At 47.1% G+C, this 20553-nt stretch overlaps 1 protein-coding gene across 1 annotated transcript in view; it reads right to left on the bottom strand.

Moving 5' to 3' along the window:
- Positions 1 to 5416: 5416 nt before the first annotated feature.
- The window catches only part of Cacng7 (calcium voltage-gated channel auxiliary subunit gamma 7), a 33078-nt gene continuing 17941 nt past the window's right edge, over positions 5417 to 20553 (bottom strand). The window contains exons 5-6 of the mRNA XM_041654661.1: positions 7559 to 7704; positions 5417 to 6747 (exon numbers count right to left, since the gene is read on the bottom strand). Coding sequence (XP_041510595.1) covers positions 6490 to 6747; positions 7559 to 7704 — 404 coding nt within the window. The 3' untranslated portion in view covers positions 5417 to 6489. The remainder of the gene's footprint in view (positions 6748 to 7558; positions 7705 to 20553) is intronic.

Genomic DNA, 20553 nt, shown 5'->3' with positions numbered 1-20553 from the left:
AGGGTGAAATAAGTTTATTTAGATCCCGTTTTATTTATTTCTTGCTTCCTTAAATATTTATAAAATTTTAATGTGCGTGTGTGTGTGTGTGTGTGTGTGTGTGTGTGTGGTTTGTTTGGATAGAATCTCCATCTCAAACTATCCTCAAACTCCATGTATAGTTCTGCCTTAGGCTCCTGACCCTCCCAAGTCAACCTCCTGAGTGCTGGTGTTATGGGTGTGTGCTACATCCAGCTCCATGGTAGAACTTCGGATTCATAAATCCTATTTCCAGATTCTGAATCTTCTAGCTTTTTAAATATATCCCAGGGATCCCCAGGGCTTCTGGGTCACAATTTGAGCTCCACTAATGTGCGACACTCTTCTGTAAATAACATAAGATGCAGGACACTGTGAAAACCGGTCACAGAGAGAAATGTGGCTTCCCCGTACATAAAGGCATACCCTTTCATGGGTGAGTAGTACAGGCTCCGGGACTCCCAGGATTCAATTTTAGCTTGGTGATTTTCTAGCCGTGTGATGAGCAGAAAGTTAATTAACCTCTCCATGCCCTAGGATCTCATTTAGAAAATGAGATGATAATAACTGCCAAACCTCCACGGGTTACCGGACGTAAACGACTTAAAGCAAAGTGGCCAGTGACAGGAAGTACTTGCTAAATTATGCAACTGATTTATGCAAACTATTGTTATTAAGTGGCCTTGGAAAATAGTCAAGAAGGGTTATATAACTGATATGAAACTGGCTCCACTCCACATGTGTAGTTGGAAGGTGGAGAACTCTGAGCCTTCTGTGATGACTGTTACGTAAAATGTACACATACGTGCTTCCTGCCCATCTGTGTGTGCATCTAAACAGACACCTGTGCAAGCAACATCACAGAGTGCTTCTCAAGAGATGTGCTCAAAGGTCACGGTACCTGCTGAAGATACAACTCGGTTTGTAGAATGCACGCCCAGCACACACAAACCTGGTTTCAATCACCCAACCTCATAAAAGGCAGAGATGGCCGGGCGGTGGTGGCGCACGCCTTTAATCCCAGCACTCGGGAGGCAGAGGCAGGCGGAGCTCTGTGAGTTCGAGGCCAGCCTGGTCTACAGAGCTAGTTCCAAGACAGGAACCAAAAGCTACAGAGAAACCCTGTCTTGAAAAAATAAAATAAAATAAAAGGCAGAGATGATGGCACATGAGACAGCCTTGCCTACTTGATGAGTTAGAGGCTAGCCTGGGATACATAAGACTGTCAAAAAAAAAAAGCAAAAAACAAAATACAAACAAAAAAACTCTACCCATCAACAAACAGAATTCTGATAGTACCTTGGCAATGGTTCTTGCTGATGGTGGCTATGCTGGATAGTTTTATTTCAACTTGACAAAAGCCAAAGTCATCTAAGAGGAGGGAACCCCAATTAAGAAAATGTTCCCATAAGATCTGGCTGTAGGTAGGCCTATAGGGAATTTTCTTAATTAGTGATTGTTGCGGGAGTGCCCAGTCCATTGTGGGTGGTGACATCCCTGGGCTGTTGGTCCTGGGTTCTGTAAGAAAGCAGGCTGAGCAAGCCAGTAAGCAGCATCCTTCCCATGGCCTCTGCATCAGCTCCTGCTCCAGGTTCCTGCCGTTTGAGTTCCTGCCCTCACTGCTTTTTGATGATGAACTGCCCTTTCCTCCCCAAGTTGCTTTGGTCATGGTATTTCATCACAGCAATAGTAACCCTGACTAAGACAGTGAGAGAGATACCTGGTTGGTTTGCTGTGTAGCCTGATGAACTGAGTTCGATCCTCGCCAGGTCCAGGACAGCATTGTTCTCTGACCTCCATATGCACACACATATAGATTTTTTTTCATACAAATTTTTTGCTAGGAAGTCGTGGGGAATACCTTTAATCCCAGCACTCAAGAGGCAGAGGCAAGCAGATTTCTGTGAGTTCGAGGCTAGCCTGGTCTATAGAGTGAGTTCCAGGACAGCCAGAGCTACACAGAGAAACTCTGTCTCAAAAAACAAAAGCAAACAAACAAAAAAAAATACAAAATAAAACCAAAAAAATTCCACTCTGGATTTCCTCGTCAAAATGTAGCAAACAATAAAGCAAGATGAATGTTATTGTTCCTCTGGTTGTGAACAAACACCTGACAAAAAGAAACTTTAGGAAGAACCAATCATTTTGACTCAGTAAGAGGGCAGAAACCTGTTGGACGGTAGTGGCGCAGGCCTTTAATCCCAGCACTCAAGAGGCAGAGGAAGGTAGATGTCTGTGAGTTCAAGACCAGCCTGGTCTACAGAGTAAGTTCCAGAGTTCCAGGGCATCCAGGTCTACAAAGGAAACTGCATGTGCACAAGGAGAGGCCAGAGGAGTTTGCAGGTGTTTCTGCCATATTCCTTTTGAAACAGACCCTCTCACTCCCTCACTAAGCCAGAAGCCAGAAGCTAGCAACCCTCCTGTCTGCCCCTCACAGCGCTGGAGTTACATGCCCGTGTGGCCATGCCCAGCTATTTTTCTATGAGTGACTGAAATTTAAACTCAAGTCCTCATACCCTAGATAGCAAAGGCGCCTACCCAGTGAGCTTCTGATTTCCTGTGGCTTCTGATTTTTAAAAGAGGGCATCAGCTTCCGGATTTGAGGTTGTTACGTTCTATACATATAGCAATCGCCAGCACTTGTACCATCACCGCCCCTGCTACCGGCACGACAGACAGCATCAATCTATCAGCATGGCAGACAGCACCAGTAGATAGGGACATTCTCTCCTCCTGAGCAAATCCATGTTCATAGAATTCTAATACTGTGTTCCAAGCCACCGCTAGGAATCAATTAGTCTCAGCAAAGAAGCTGAACTGTGCTTGCCATTGCGAATCTCAAGCCTGACCTTCAGAAATTCCTGGAATCATGGGAAATGACTCAGAATGTATTTCCCTCCGGGAGTCTGACCCTGCAGGATCTGAGTTCTTTCCTGAGAACCTCCCCAGATCATCCTGCCTGGTCCAGAGAGATTTGGGATCATTCTAAACCATCCCCCTCGTTTTTCTTTTTAGATAGAAAAGGAAAGCAAAGCCTCGGGAATTAAAAAGGCTCCCTCAAGGTCACAGCATGAGTTTGCATAAAATCTCAGGGGTAAAATGTGGCAGCTGGGGGTGGCAAGTGGTCTCAGCAGGGGACAGGAGCTTGCTGCCTGGCTGACACCGAGTTCGTTCACTGACATCCACATGGTAGAGGGAGAGAAGGGACTCCTGAAAGTGTCCTCTGACCTCCATGTGCGCACCACGCCCCTCATTCACCTCCTCCCGTGTTTTTTTTTTTTAATGTAAGAGTTAATTAACTGTGAACCAAGGAAAGCCTGGACACAGGACTAGCTCACACGTTAATAGCTGAGTAACCTCATCTCCCTGGGCCTCAGTTTCTTCACTTGTACCATGGGACTAATGCTGAGTTCACAGGCTGGTGGGGAAAACCAATGACTGAAGAAACAGAACGTGTTCCCTCATGGCTGTGGTTGTGACCCACGTGTCATGGCTGCAAGGCCATTATCATTGCACAGATGAGACAGAACACGAGGCAGACATCATACTTCTTTCCAATAGCTTTCAGGATTGAGTTTATGGGGACCACGGGGTGGGGGAGGGGCGCTTTTGCCGGTAGTAGAGCATCTGCCTAGACCCCCATAGAGGGACGGGGGTGTGGCTCAGTGACACAGAGTTCTAGCTTGGTTTCCAGGATTCAGTTGTGGAAGGGGGGTGAATCTCAGTTATAAATTTATCAGATATTTTATATTTTGGCTGTTCTCAGTCTCCCAGTATAGGGGAATCACAGCTCTTAGAATCCAATTTTGAGCCTTGCTCCCTCACCTATACAAACAGTGGGAATTCCTACACACCCACTGCTGCAAATGGCTCATGGGATTGTGCTCAGATGGAAGCACCTGCCTCATGGTTGATGTACGATAAATAGCTGCAGTTGCTTCTAAGCCTAGCAAAAGGGCCCAGCATGGGAAGCCCACTGTCGCCTGTACCAGGAAAGGAAGCTCGGCTCTGGGAGCCAGACTGACTTGGTGCCAGTCAAAGGCTGTCAGTTTGTAGGAGTGCTCTCATTGGCCTCGTCGGCTGAATGGGCACAAAGAGGCCAGGAAATTCAACAGGGGGCCTGAGAAGAAAGTCACATAGAGCAGTGTGAGCGGCGGGGACAGTGCAGTAAGCAGCAAGAGGAATAGCAAGAGATGGGCATTTTCTTGGTTTTGCTTTTGTTTTTGCATTGACCTTAACCCTGTGGTCATTTATTGTCCTCATACAAGAACTGAATTGAGGTGATGCTAAAATAAAATTACCTAAATAACTTAATATTTCAACACTTTCTCTCTTCTCTCCTCTCTCCTCTCTCTCTCTCTCTGAGCCCTGAAACTCTCTTCATGGCCAACGATGACCTTGAACTCCTGTTCCTAGTGCTTCCCCGTTTCCTGAGTGCCATCATGCCTGGCAGAGAATAAGACTCAGGCCTCAGATGTGCTAGGCAATCACTCTACCAGCTGAGCTACATCCCAAATCCTTCCTTAGCTTACTTTTTTTTTTTTACAGTCCTGGCTGTCCTGGAACTCACTCTGTAAACCAGGCTGGCCTCAAACTCAGAGATCCGCCTGCCTCTGCCTTCTAAGTGCTGGGATTAGAGGCATGTGCCACCATTGCCTGACTTATTTTTAATTTTATTATTAATATGGGGAGGAAGGGAAGGGGCCTCAAGCACTCCATGCCACTGTGTGTGTGTGTGTGTGTGTGTGTGTGTGTGTGTGTGTGTTCATGTGTATGGTCAGATGACAACTTGCGAGAATGGGCTCGAGGCACCAAGCTCAGATAGCCAGTTGAGCCATCTTGGTGGCATTAGTTTTGTTTTTTGAGAAAGCCTTGAAAGTTTGCCTAGAACTTGCAGCAATCCTCCTGTCTCTTGTCTCCCAAGTCCAGAATTACAAACCTGGTCCTGTGGTGTTCTATTTTTGAAGACAAAGTATCGCTGTGTAGTCCTGGCTGTCCTGGAACTCACAGAGATCTGTCTGCCTCTGCCTTCTGAGTGCTAGGACAGAAGGTGTGTGCCACCACACTTGGTAAGATCTAGTCAGTATAATAGTGCTTTACCCACAGGAAAAACCAATACAAGTATATAGGCCTGTTGTGTTCAACCCCTTCCCTTTGGTTAGGCAGAGACGTGTTTGAAATAAAGTTTATTGAAGTTTCTGTCGGTATTTACATATGATACACGGTAAATAACAGAGCCAGGCCCCCCACCCCACCGTTTCCCCACCCTTATTGCTTCCCTCCCCCCTCCCCCAGCCTCATTAAAAATCGCTGCGTAAAGACAGGTTATAACTGCTGCGGTTCTCCCTCCCCCCTCCCACCTAAGATGCAAACTAAAAGCCCCTGGTCCCTCCCCTCCCGTCCCCTCCCCCCACCCCGGGGCCGTTCTGGTTCCGTGTGTTAACACTGTGCTACCTCGCCCCTCCTCCCCTAATAAAGGGAGTGGGATGGGTGGTTTTCTGGCAACCCCCCCCCCCCAAACTGTCCAAGGGGGCGGACGGGCCCTTGAAAAAGGCCGGAGTTAGGGAAACTGAGATGGGAAGAGGGACATGGATGAGAGGGAGTACCAGAAAATGGAAGACAGGTTTTGGGGGGCGTTAACCCCCGCTACTGCCCCTCCCTCCCCCGATGGGACCTCGAGGGGGGAGAGGCGGGCACAGGCGTGGAGATAGCATGAGGGAACCTCCCTCCACCCTGGGGTCCCATCCTTGTTTGGTGTGAGAGACCAGATGCACCTAGGGACTTCGGATGAGCAGGTGGAAGAAGGAAAAGAGAGAAGTGAGAAGAGGGGGGTGGAGGGCAGGGAGGAGGAGGGTGGAGAAGGAAGAAGAAAGAAGAAGGATCTATTAGAAGGAAGGTCACCTTCCAGAGGACAACAGAAAGAGAGGAAATAGTGTCTCCCAGAGGCGACAGAAAAGGAAAAGTCAAGGTAAGCCACAGTCGTATCCCTGCAGCCCCTGACCCGACCAGCAGATGTGGGCAGAGCAAGCTTCTTCCCACCCGCCACCACCAGGGACCTGCAGGGCACGTGGTGTTGTGCTAGGAAAGAAGGGAGTTCAAGGGCATTCCCAGTGGCTGTCACACCCACTCTCCAGCCCAGCACCCTGTAGGGAAGCGGGAGCCTGAAGGATTTGGGGGAGCTAGGTGCAAGATACCACCAGAGGATAGTTAACCGAGTTGGAGAGGGACCAGGAGAGGGGACGGGTACACCCGGGGTTAGGCAGGTGAAGGTGAAGGGAGGGAATCATTTGGAAGTATAACGGACTAATGAGGAGAGGTTGGAAAGAGGGAGCCATCGAAATGAGGATGATGGGTTGGGGCCTGGAGGTGGCACAGCAGCCCCCAGCCAAGAGTCCCTTAAGGGATTGGGGCCGCGTTGGGGAAGGGCAGGTGAGGGGAGGGAGGAGGAAGAGGAGAGGGGGGAGCCCAGCCTCAGCACGGTGAAGTGGAGATGTGGAGGTGGTCGGGGTACTTGATGGCTGGAGGGTAATTTTGCGTCATCTGGATGGAGACGTCGCTGGAGATGTCGGAAGGGCTGCGACCTCGACGCCACGCCTCGGGCTGCAGAAACTGGCCCGAGTAGTCAGAGCAGTCGCTGAGACGCGGGCGGTAGAAGGCCGGGTGCGGGCGATACATCTCTTCCTCCGCATAGCGCTTGGTGAATAAGTACACGGACATGACTCCGGCCCCCTGTGGCAAGGCACCGTCAGAATCCCAGAGGCACCCTCTTGCCGCTTCCTCTACCAAAACCCGGGAGTCACTGCTGAATATCACCCCCCAAGACTTCCTTCTGCAAAACCCAAGAGGCCTCACCTTTCATCTCCTCCAGGACCCCAAGAATTGGAACACCCAGACCACTTCCTCTACAGGAGCTAGGGGTTGGATCCACATCTAACCCACCTCCCTCGTAATACAGGCACATCCCCAGCCTCTTCTTCCTCCTGGAATCAGACTGCTAGATCCTCCCACTGCAAAGTAGAGAGATTGGTCCCCCAGCTCTGTTCTTTCCCAGGACCAAGGACTTCCTCATCCTCCTCCAAAGTTTCAAGGGTCCAACCCACAGGCTTTCCTTCAGCTTCTGCCTTCCCAAGACCCCCAGGAGCTAGAATCCCTAGACTTTTCCCTCTCTGGGACCCATAGATTAGATCCGCAGTCCATCCACCTTCCTCATAACCCACAGAATTCTTTTCCTCCTGGGCATAGGGATCAGGTTGTTCTCTGTTCAGGGAGTCCCATCCTTGGGCTGCTCCTCCCCAAGAACCCAGGACTCCCACCTCTAAGGCCTCAGAAGGTCATCAAACCTCAGGGTCTCTCTCTCTCTCTCTCTCTCTCTCTCTCCTTCCTTCCCGCCCTCCCTCCCTCCTTCCCTCCCCCCCTCTCTGTTTCTCTCTCTCCTCCCAAACCCAGAAGATCCTATCTTTAGACATCTGCTGCAGACCCCCAGGAGCTAGAACACCCCGAAACTCCCACCTCCTTCTTCAAACTGGGCCCAACACATCACCTCTTTGAGAAGGAAAGAGGAAGCAGCGAAGGCAAACGACCACCCGTATCGATAGTGAAAGTACTGCTCAGAGCTGCTGGGCCTGTTCATGACCTCATCATTGATGCTGGAGATGTACAGAACCAAGCCCACCACCAAGGAGAGACCTAAGGGGAGAAGGGTGCCAGGAACATGAGAAGGGAGCACCCCCAACTCCAGCTCACTGTTTCACCTTATGCACTATACCCAGCATGCTATGCAAGTCTTTACTTCTGAGCAATGCCCCCTCACACAACTAGGGGACTCTAGGCAGGTGCTCCTGCTCTATAACTGAGCCATACCGCCAGCCTCACAATGGAGGTTCTAGGCAAGCACTCTGCTGCTGAGCCATGCTTCCACACCAGAGAATCTATGGAAGAGTTCTATCGCTGGACCATAACCTCTGCCCCTCCCTGCTGAATTCTATCTAGGCAGGTACTCCACAGCTAATTCTCAGATTCTAGGCTGGAGCTCGACCACAGAGCTCTCTCCCTTTCTTTTTACTTTTTGAGAAAGGATCTCGGAAACTTGCCGGGACAGGCTTGAACTTTTGATCCTCCTGTCTCAGCCTTCCAAGTAGCTGTCGTGACAAGCCTGTATGTGTCTCCAGGTGGGACTTCACTTCTGTGTTTTGAAGGACCACCTGTTCCTGGCCTCGGTTGGGTACAGAGAACCCAGAGATGAATCCACCAGTTGCCCTCACCCCACCCCACATCTGAGACCTCAGTGCAACTGAAAGAGGTAAAAGACAGGATAGTGGATACCCATTAGGCACAAATCCATCTGTGATAAGAAGAACAAAGGGATCAAAGAAATAGGTCTTTCTCCACATCCTAAAGGATGAGATCCAGGAAAGAGATGAAAAGCAATACCATGTATCAGCCCCCAGCCTGTGTGTGCAGGTGCACATGCACCAACTAACACTCACACAAATGGAAGTATCCTAGGAGGCCTGGAGAGAGGGCTCAGTGGTTAAAAGCACTGGCTGCTCTTCCAGAAGACCTGAGATCAATTCTGTGCATCATAATGGCAGCTCACAACTCTCTATATTCAGTCCTAGAGGAGATCTGTTAAAACCAGCTAAGGGGATAACTATGCAGCTTTGGCTCTACTAAAAGTTATATATGAGTTATGTCTTATATGAGTTATACCTCAAATGTTTAAAGCCTATGACTTTCACACCTATGAGATGGCTCAGTGGGTAAAGGCGTTGCTGACAACACTGAAGACCTGAGTTCAATTCACAAGACAGACATGGTAGAAAGACGAGTTGTCCTCTGAACTCTAAATGAGCTCTATGGCACTTGCAAGTACCCCTTAGTAATTAATAAATGAAAAAATACTTAATACACTCATTAGAATCTAGAGAGATAACTTATCCATTAAGATCACTTGTTGCTCTTGCAGAGAACCCAAGTTCAATTCCCAGCATCCATACAGTGGCTCATAACTGTCTGTAACTCCAGTTCCAAGGTATCCGATGCCCTCTTCTGACCTCAGTGGATACTGCACACACATGGTGCACAGACATACATGCAGACCAACACTCATACTACTCATAAAAACTACAAGTGAACTCATCTTTAACCCATTCCTGACAATACCCAGTCTCTCCAAGGGCGGAGAGCTATTATGTAGACCAGGACCTTAGACTTATAGGGATCTTCCTACATCTGCCTCTCAAGTGCTGGGATTAAAGGGGCTCACCAACATGCCTGGGTTAGAATGTACTCTTAAGCATAAAAGAAGGGATCATTTTAAGAGGTATTTGTTACTGTATGTGAGTGGACAGTGTGTTTGGAGAGGGGTGCTGTGCCTAACACAGCACACACATGGAGTTCAAAGGACAGCTATGTGCAGTCTATTCTTTCCTTCCACTTCTATGTGCTTTCTAGGCATCAAATCCAGATTGCCTCAGGAACAGAATACAAGGACTGGAGAGATGGCTTAACAGTTAAGAGCACTGGCAGCTCTTCCAGAGGACCTGGGTTCAATTCTCTGCACCACAATGGCAACCCACGGTGTCTATACTTATAGTCCTAGGGATCTGACATCTCTTCCGGCGTCTTTGGGCACCATGCACACACATACATATAAAAATACTTTTAAAAAAAAGTACAATAGGAGGACTCAAGAGATGACTCAGGATTTAAGAGTACTTGGTGCTCTTTCAGAGGACCCACATCTGAAAGTTTGTAACTAGCCCGGATCATTGTGAGTTCAAAGCCAGCCTGAGCAAACTAGTGAGACCATGTCAAGATAATGAAGACCAAAAAAAAAAAAAAAAAAAAAAGAAAAGAAAAGAAAAAAAAGAAGAGGTGTGAGAATATAGCTCAGTGCGAATCCTCCCCTGCACGGTGAGGGGCTGGAGGGCATGGCTCAGTGATAAGCACCAGTCTAGAATCCCCAGGCTGGGAATGTAAAAGGAGAGGAGCCTTGTCCAGCATGAATGAGGCCCTAAATTCAATCCTCAGTGTTGAAATGGGAGAGAGAGAGGAGAGAGAATACATGTGCATCTGCTTATTTTTGCACAAATAAGCATAAGGAGAACTGACAAACAAGTGAGGCTGATTGCAGCATGGAGTAGGTAGACCACGGAGATGAGAAAAAGCACACAATTCTGCATGATTTTGATCTTCAGAGTTATGTTAATATTTTATACATTCAAGGGATAAAATCAAAGCCAGGTGTGATGGCAGCTTGCTGAAGAGAGAGGGACAGAGTTGGAGACTCGTCTGAGCTACATAGCAAAACTCTGTCTCAAAAGCAAGGCAAACAACAACCAAAAAATAAATAAAAATAAAAGAGTGGAGAACGATTCCAGTAACTTCATTCTCTAGCTTTCCTTTTTCCCTCCTCCCTCCTTCCCTCTCCACCCCATCTATCTTTTTAAAGGGTAGAATCTCTCTTGCTATGCAGCCCAGTCTTCAAACTGTTAGATCTTACAGGCATGCCAGCTCTTTGCTTTTGAACCCATCCCCCATTGAAAGGAAACAGGACTCCCTGAAGAAACATCTCCAAAGCCAAGGAGAGTCCAAGTAAAAGTGTAGCTTTGCCCTGCAATAAGAAAGAGCTCAAGGGGCTTGAGAGAGAGCTCAGCAGTTAAGAGCACTGCCTGCTCTTCCAGAGGACCAGCGTTTAGTTCTCAAGACCCACATGGCAGCTCACAACCATCTGTAATTCCTGCCTGAGGAGATCAAAGACCCTCTTCCGGTGTCTGTGGACACTGCACACAGACACATGCATGCTGACAAACTCTCATAACACAAAGTTAAAATAAAGATGCCTTTAAAAAGAACATGCTCAAAAATGATGGGAGCCGGTCAAAGGGGGCACGGAAACTAGCTTAAAGAGTTTCCTGAGTCAAACTGAGGACAATCTGAGCAACAAAATGAGTCATTAAACTGAAGGCTTATAGTCCACTGAGATAGAGAGAGATGAAGTGAGCTGGAGATATGGCTCATGTTGGTCGAGGGCTTGTCTAGCATATGTGTGGCTGTGAGTTTGATCCCAAATTTGTGTGTGTATGTTTGTGTGTGTGAGTGCATTTATAATATACAATGATTGCTTGTTTGACATATGATCTCCTCATGTAACCCAAATTCTATACAGATTTTTGTTTTCTTATTGGAAATAGGGTCTTATCTTGTCCGGACTTGGTGAAACTTGCAATGTAGCTAAATATGACCGTAAACTCCCTGATCCTCCTGCTTCCACATCCTGAGTCCTGAAGTGCCAAGTCCACACCACCATGCCTGGCTTTTGCATTGCTGGGGAGAGAAACCAGGACTCATTCATGCTAGGCAAGCACTCTACAAACTAAGCCACATTGTCAGCTATGGGTTTTGCTTTCTTTTTCTTTTTTCTCCTTTTTTCTTTTCTTTTCATTTTTTTTAAACTGGGCAAATAAAATGGTTCAAAGGGTCAAAGAGCCACACAAGTCTAATGGCCTGAGCCTAATCCCCAGAACCCATGAGGCAGAGAGAGGCCTGACTTCTGAAAGTCATTCTCTGACCTCCACAAACAGTGGCACAATCATGCATGCTTGAATGCAAACACACATCCAATAATAAGAATGAGGACAATGAATAAATGAAGTGAATAAATGAATACGCCAAAAGGTTTGTTATGGTAGCACATCCATCTACATGTGTACATGGAATGGTAGTCACAAGACAACACACACTTGACAATGTCAGATGTAACACCAGTCACCAAGCAGGAATCACCAACAGGGGCTGGAGAGAGTGCTCAAAGGATTGGGGCAAGGGCACTGGTTGCTCTTTCAGAGGACCCTAGCTCGATTCCCAGCACCCCTATGGCAGCTCACATCGGTAACTGCAGATTTAAGGGGTTCTAACACGTGTGGCTTCTGAGGTCACTTACACTCCTGTGCACACAGAGATCCACGTGATTAAAAATAAATCATCAACAGACACTAAATCAAAGGGTAGCAGAATCTCCTCATTGAATACCGACTCGTTACCAAGAGATTAAAAGCACCTTTCTCAGCTAGGGATGTAGCTCAGCTGGTACAGTGCTTGCTTGGTGTACACAAAACCTTTGATTCTTCCCCCAGCACCATATTAACCAGGCATGGTGGTGCAAGTCTGTCATCCTAGCACGAGGGAGGTAGAGGCAGGAGGATTAGACGTTCAAGGTCATCCTTAACTACATAGTGAATTTGAGCCCAGCCTAGGCTAATACATTAGACCCTGTCTCAAAACAAGCAAAGAAAAAAAAAACGTATCATTTATTGTGATTTCTTGACCCAGCAGGTATCACGTTGAGCAAGCTAGTATCACTGACAGACTCCAAACACCAAGTGCTACAAAGTCTGTAAGTTATTCCTTCCTTCCTATGCTGTACCCGTTGAAGCTGTGCGACCTGAATCCATTGAGAAGAACACTGTGGGGCTGCCCTTTGCAATAAAAATGTCAACATGAAAGAGTAAAGGAAAGTGACAGAACTTTATAAAAGATAAAGAAAACGCCACTGGAGTACTCAGAGCTCCACAGAGATGCAGTTGGGGTATGCCGGGCACCGGGGCACTCTGGAAGATTATGAAACAGCGAATCAGGCTCTAAGAATCAGAGGCAGGATATCCCAGGTTCTGCGTGGTACTATTTTTCCTGTAGCTACGGCCGCTAAGGGAGAACAGCAGCCATGATGTGTGCTAGCTCTCCCGCCCCCAGCAAGCCGTGGGCACCTCACCAAGCACATCAGGTTCGTGCGGTACTTGATGTGGGAGTGTGCGCCCTACAAGCGGAGGGCCGTGGAGCATCTCATGGTGTTCAAGGACAAGAGCTCACACAAGTTCATCAAGAAAAGGTGGCCACATACGTTTGTGCCAAGAAGAAGCAGGGGGAGCTAAGCAACGGGTTGGCAGACATGAGCAAGGCTACGGCCAAGGACTGATGGGCCCACTCCCATAAACCTTTATGCTGCATGAAAACACAAATAAAGAAAAAGAATCAGACCAGCGCGTCCACATGTGCATTCTTTGAGCAGATTTCCCAGGGGCGCAGGAGGTGCTCAGATCCTTTGGTCTGCTCTGTGTTTCTAAACAATGGTCCTGTAAGGACAAGGCTGTTCTGCTAAAGAGAATGTCTGAAGGCAGAGCATATGTGGGCAGTCTGCTTAGGAGAGAGAAATGGAAATAAGGCCTGCCATGATGGATCTGAGGACCTGTCCACCTCCCTGAGGACTCACAGGCAAATAAGAATTGCTGGGACAGGGATAAACAGACAGATATTCTCTTCAGTGATATAATCACTGGTAGAGAGCTCACTCCCCAATCAATAATCCTTCAAGAACAATATTGAAAGAAACCCTGATAAAATACATTGGGTCACCACAAAAAAGAAAGAAAGAAAGAGAGAGAGAGAGAGAGAGAGAGAGAGAAAGGGAGGAAGGGAGGGAGGGAGGGAAGGAGGAAGGAAGGAAGGAAGATGGACAGAATAAAACAAGAAAACATGGCCTGGCAGGACGGCTCAGCAGTGAAGAGCTTGCCATCAAACTCAAACTGGAGTCTGAGTCCTAGGTCCCACATAACTGAAGGAGAGAACTGGCTGCTGGGAGTTGTCCTCTGACTTCCACGTATGTGCCTTGGCACCATGATATTGGGGGGAAAAAAGGAGTTAAACATAAAAATAGAAAGCCTCTGCTTCCTGAATGCTGAAATTAAAAATATGCACCAAGTCCAGTTTTTATAAAAAATGAAGAAGAAAAGTAAACATGAAAATAGAAAGGTATTTAGCTAGTAAGAAAGATATCAGAAGGCAGGAGAAGGAAACAAGAAGTGGTAATGGGAGGGACTGTGATCAAAATGCATGATACACATGCATGACAGTGTGACAACGGGCTGGTGGGGCAGTGCACACCATGCATGATACACATGCATGGCAGTGTGACAACGGGCTGGTGGGGCAGTGCACACCATGCATGATACACATGCATGGCAGTGTTACGGTGGACTGGTTGGGGCAGCGCACACCTTTATTTTTTTTTTTTTTAAATTATTTATTTATTATGTATACAATATTCTGTCTGTGTGAATGCCTGCAGGCCAGAAGAGGGCACCAGACCCCATTACAGATGGTTGTGAGCCACCATGTGGTTGCTGGGAATTGAACTCAGGACCTTTGAAAGAGCAGGCAATGCTCTTAACCACTGAGCCATCTCTCCAGCCCCCAGCGCACACCTTTAATCCCAGCACTCAGGAGGCAGAGGCAAGTGTAGCTTGGTGAGTTTCAGGGAAGCCAGAAAGAAAAAAGTGATAATGAAACCCATTACTATGTGTAAGTGATACATGTGAATAATAGAAACCTCAGGGCCGGAGAGATGGCTCAGCAGTTTAGAGTACTTGTCACTCCAGAAGGGGACCTTGATTCCACTCCCAGCAGAGTCCAGTTCCAGGGGATTCGATGCCTATTTTTGTTGTTGTTGTTTGCTTTTCTCTGTATAATCCTAAAACTCACTCTGTAGACCAGCCTGGCCTCAAAGGCAGAGATCCTCCTCCTTCTGCCTCCTGGGTGCTAAGATTAAAGTCATGCACCACCACTGCCGGGCTTCATTGCCCACTTTTAAACTCCACAGGCACTAGGCACACACATCCTGTATGTATGTATGTGTATACATGCATACACACACAGCAACAACAACAACAAAACTGGACCCCTCCTCCTAAGGAAACAAGACGAGGAGGAAGAAGAGGAGAGAGTTGATTAATGTTTATATGGGGATGCAGCTTAGCTAGTCCAGCATGCATGATTGCATGATGCCCTGGGTTCAGTGTCCAGTCCTGCATAAAACTGGGGTAGTGGCCAGGCGGTGGTGGCACACACCTTTAATCCCAGCACTCAGAAGGCAGAGGTAGGTGGAGTGTGGTGAGTTCAAGGCTAGCCTGGTCTACAGAGCAAGTTCAGAACAGCCAGGACTGTTTCCACAGAGAAACCCTGTGTCTAAAAACTAAGAAAAATAAAAACAAAAACAAAACAAAAAACGTGGGGTACTACTGGACACTGGCAGATCAGAAGTTCAAGGTCATCCTTGGCTGTGTAATGAGTGTGAGGTCAGCCTAGGTGACAGGACATCCTGACTCAAAAACAAACAAAAAAATGTTCAAAATTAAGGATCTATATTCACCCAAGAGGCCTCCCTTGACCTTCTTTTCTGTTCTGAGTTTTGCCCTCAAACCCAAGAACAGCTGAGCCTGGCCACGGTGGTGTTGCAAAGCGATCAGGAAAGCCGTGGATCAGGCATGCTGTAAATGATTGGCAGCTACACAAGAAAGCTGCTGAGCTAAAGGCAAAGTATGGGAAGAACGTTGTTTATGGCAAGCTGTGGGCTGGTCTGATACAAGAAAGGGCAACAAACAAGAAGAAGAACCAGGTCATGGTAACTCACGCCTCTAACCCCAGCACTTGGAAGGCTGAAGCAGGAGCATTGCTGTGACTTGGAAACCATCTTGGGCAACAAAATGAGACTCTTAAAACTCTTAAAAACTTCAAAATAAAATTAACGGTGGGTTGCTGAGACGGCTCAGCAGGACTGTAGCCCAGCCTGATGACTTGAGTTTGATCCTCAGAACTCGCATAGTGGAAGCAAGCAAGCTGTCCTCTAACCTCCACGAGGTTTCGGCCGCTCCCTCCCTCCCTGAGAGCTGTATGTAATTCTGCTCCAGTTGTATGCGGTTTTAGAAGATATGGTAGGCAGAATACAGAGGTGAGAAGCTGGCTGAAGCTTCATTTGTGCCGCTATAGGGAGGTTGTCCATGCCAGGGTGAGGCTTTTCAGTACAGCTGCTTTGTTTTGGTTTTTCGAGAAAGGGTTTCTCTGTGTAACAGTCCTAGCTGTCCTGGCACTCACTCTGTAGACCAGGCTGGCCTCGAACTCACTGAGATCCACCTGCATGTGTCTCCCAAGTGCTGGGATTAAAGACATGCGCCCCCACTGAGCAGCCACCCACACTTTTATAGGTAACTCCTCAGGCACACTCCTGTAACCCGTCACCCATCCTCCTGTAAGGAAGCCCAATAAACGAACAAGTTTACCAAGCTAGAATTTGGTGCATTACTCTGGTCCTTCACTGATGCCCTACCTTGAGAGAATAAACATTGGTTACCATCTGCCCAGGAGAAGTGAGTGCAAACATTACAGGGAGAGATGCAACTACTACCCGAAGAGAAGATCACAAACCTCATAACAGCACTGTTTTTTTTTTTCCTTTTGCCAACTATGTTTAACCCAAATGCAATTTGAGCCTCAAATCCAGGCAAAACTTTTCAGATTACAGCACAGACAGGAAAGAGAAATAAGCTAAGCAAGGAAACAGATAAAATACAGAGTGAGATCCGGGTGGTGGTGGCACGTGCCTTTGATCCCAGCACTCAGGAGGCAGAGGCAGGTGGATCTCTGCGAGTTCAAGGCTATCCTGGTCTATAAAGTAAGTGCCGGGACAGCCAGGATTACACAGAGAAATCCTATTTCAAAAACACAAAACAATGAGACTGGAGTGATAGCTCAGCGGTTAAGGGCCCTGACTACTCTTCCAGAGGACTTGGGTTCAATTCCCAGCACCCACATGGCAGCTCACAACTATCTCTAAGGTCAAGATCTGACACCTTCACACAGACATACATGGAGGCAAAATACAAATACAAATGCAAATGAAATAAAAGTAAATGAATTAATTATTTAAAACCAAACATAAAAACCAAAAACTGCAAGGGAGGATATTCCCCTGCGGCATTCTAAGAGCGGTGAATGGACCAGGGATCGATCCTTGCAGCAGAGAGGGGGGAAGGGAGGGAGAGAGGGAGGTGGAGGGGAGAGAGAGAGAAAGGGGAGGAAGAGGGGGAAGAGAGAGAGAGAGAGCATTGCATTTCCTAATAGAACTTTAATAGCCCCATCTATCTTATAACCCAGCCTGACCTTGAACTGTCTTTGAAGCCAAGGACAACCCTGAGTTCCCGATGCTCCTGTCTTTATCTGCTAAATGGTGGGATTACAGACAGACGTGTGTCCAGCATAGTCAACTTTAGGAAGTGCTCTTGACAAAACAATAAGAAATTAAACCAGGCTTTCCCAAGCTTCTTCAAAATCCTAGTTTACAAAGACGGATGGATGCATTCAACCACAGCATGGAATGCCTTTAGAAGAACACAAAGTCTGGTGGTGGTAGCACACACCTTTAATTCCAGCACTCACGAGGCACAAACAGGTAGAACTCTGTGAGTTCGAGGCCAGCCTGGCCTAAGAAACGAGTTCCAGAACAGACCTCCAAAGCTACAGAGAAACCCTGTCTCAGAAAAACAAAACAAGAACACAGAACGGGAGGTTTCTATACCACTAACTGCCATGCTCCCCCTCCTGCCAACCTGGACGGCCTGAGTTCAATCCCTAGGACACACATGGGAGGAGAGAACTGACTCCCACGGGCTGTCCCCTGATCCCCTACACATGTGCAGAGCCACAGCCACAGATAAATACATGCTTATTTTTTACCAGGAAAAAGAGAGACTGTCTGAGCTTAAAGGAGGCACCAGAGAGCCATCAGATAAATGCCCCTTGTAATTTACATGCTGATTTGCAACCCGCTCACAGTTAAAAGGCATTTCTGAGACCAGTGTGGGGAATAAATAGTAAGGAGGTATGAGATGGTATTAACTTACTCTCTTTGGTTTGTTTTGTTCAGGCTCTGTCGCGGTACCGTGGCTAGTGTGGCTGGCGTAAATAAAAGAGTACTTCTTACTCGGAGACATACTAAAATACGTGAGGACAAAATGAGTTGCTGGTGTCTGAGGCTGGCTTTAAAATAAGGCAGCAAAGCACGGAGGGGGGACATGGCAGTGGTTGGCTAAAAAAAGATCCGCCATATGCTGGCAATTGTTGGAACTGAATGAAGGGTGCATGGGATTTCCTTACACTATTTTTTTCCATATTTTAAAAGTCACTGTTGGGGATGGGGCAAAAAAACAGTGGCAGTATATACCAAAAAAGACTTATTAACAAAATAAAATGCAAGAGGCTGGATGGAGTCCTGGTTCTGAACAGAAACCTAAAAAAAAAAGTATTTTTTCTTCTTTTTTTTCAATGCTGTTGAACCCAGAGCCTCAAGTACATATGCTCACAATCCTGGAACTACCCCACCAACCTCAGAAAAGGTATTTTTGAAACAAATGGGACAGTACAAAAATGGATTAAATTGGGGCAGTGAGATGGCTCAGTGGATAAAAAGTGTTTGTTGCTAAGCCTGAAAACCTGAGTTTGATCCCTGAGTTCCACAGCATGGAAGGGGAAAACGGACTCCCAGAAGTTACCCTCTGACCTTCATGCATGTGCCATGTCACACATATTGTATAAATATATGCAATTTTTAAAAAGAAAATAAATTACATTACATTAGACACATATTGACAAATTCTAGGTGTGATATATATTGGCACTGTATTCATGCAAAGAATGTGTTGTAAGATCATTAAAACTGTGATAAGTATGTGTACATGTTCATGTTTCTGTGTGCTCAGACACGTGTGTGTGTGTGTGTGTGCGCGCGCGCGGGTGCCAGAGGTCAACACCAGACATCTTCCGCAATCTCTTGTTTGATTTGGTTTGCTTTGGTTATTTTGAGACAGTGTTTCTCTGTGTAGTCCTGACTGTCCTGGAACTAGCTCTGTAGACCAGCCTGGCCTCAAACTCACAGAGATCCGCCTGCCTCTGCCTCCCGAGTGCTGGGATTAAAGGCGTGCGCCACCACCGCCAGGCTCCACATTAGTTTTTTTGCTTGTTTGTTTTGTTTTTCAAGACAGGGTTTCTCACTGAAATTAGAGATGACTAATTAGATTAGATCCTCCTGTCTCCCCTTCCCCAGCTCTAGGGGTTCAGATGTTAGATGTGTACTCCAAATGAAACTCTTATGTGGGTGCTGGGAATTGAACTCCAGTGTGCATGCTTGGGTGGCAAACACTTCGCCCAGAGTCATCTCCCCAGTCCCCTAACTTAAAAGCAGGAAAATGACACAGTATCTACAATTTACTTTCTTTCTCTCTCCCTCTCTCTGCAACCACCGCCTCCTGCTTTTTTGAGGAAGCCCCAGTCTATAGCCCAAGCTAGCCATGAATTTGCAGCCTTCCTTGTCTTAGTCTCTCGTTTTTAGGAGTGGAGGGGACAAAGTTTCTGTATATACCCCTAGGTGTACTGGAACTCACTCTGTAGACCAGGCTGGACTTGAACTCACAGAGATCCACTTGCCTCTGCCTCCCAAGTGCTAGGATTAAAGGTGTGTGCCACAATGCCAACTCTACCTCAAACTCTCGAATTCAAAGATTACAGATGTGTACTACCTACTATACCCGGCTCTAAAACTTATCTTCAAATGGTAATGAAAAAAATGTAATTGGTAATCACACCTACTCAGCAGACAGAGGCAGGACGATGCCAAGTGTAAGGTTTGCCTGAGCTAGAGAGAGAGTTCATGCAAGGACAACATTAATAAATATAAAACATCCGGGATGTAGCCCAGTGGTAGAGCATTTGCTTGGCACGTGGGAGATCCTGGTTCAGTCCCCAGTGTTTTGGGGGGCAGAAGGTGCATTCTGCGTGGAAGGAAAGGAGGGAAGCTGGAAAGACGGCTCAGTGGTGGAGGACACTCGCTGCTCTCCCAGAGGACTCAAGTTCAGTTCCCAGCACCTATGTCAAACAGCTCATGGCCACCTGTTAACTCCAGCTTCAAGGGATTTTACGCCCTCTTGTGGTCTCTGTTGGCACTGCACCCTTATGTGCGTATGTACAGGCGCACAAGGAGGAAGAATAAGGGAAAAGAGAAAGAGGAAGGAGAGATGGAGAAATATCTGGATAGTTCAGATAGGTGGATAAAACCATTTCTTATCTCTCATTTCCCCCCAGCCTGTCTTATTTATTAGTTAATTTTGTGAGGAGGGGGTGGAGGCACACCATGGAGTATGTGAGGGTCAGGGAAGAACGTGTAGGAGTTGGTTCTCCTTCCACCATGTGGGTCCCAAGGATAGAGCCCAGGCTGGCAGGCTGGCAGCAAGCATCCTCACTTCATCTTACTGGTCCCTGGATTGTTTTCACTGCAGCACCCATCACTACCTAGACTGTATTCTCTGTTGCTGTTTTATTGTACATTGTTCCCACCTCATTAGAAAGCTCTCTAAGCTCCATGGTTCTGGGAATGAGTCCATCGTCTTTTCTACTGCATCTAGCACATGTAAGACAGTCATGTCCTGGCTGGGTTTGTGTGTCAACTTGACACAAGCTAGAGTCATCAGAGACCAAGGAGCATCAGTTGCAGAAATGCCTCCATGAGGACCAGCTATAAGGCATTTATTTTCTCAATTAGTGATCAATGAGGGAGGGCCCAGTCCCAGCCCATGGTAGGTGGGGCCATCTTTGGGCTGTTGGTCCTGGGTTCTATAAAAAAGCAGGCTGAGCAAGGCACATGAAGCAAGCCAG

Source organism: Microtus oregoni, unplaced genomic scaffold (genome assembly GCF_018167655.1).
Source record: "Microtus oregoni isolate MIOR12 unplaced genomic scaffold, Mior012 000006F_ref0000085, whole genome shotgun sequence".
NCBI lineage: Eukaryota > Metazoa > Chordata > Mammalia > Rodentia > Cricetidae > Microtus > Microtus oregoni.
This window is presented reverse-complemented; position numbering and strand designations above follow the sequence as displayed.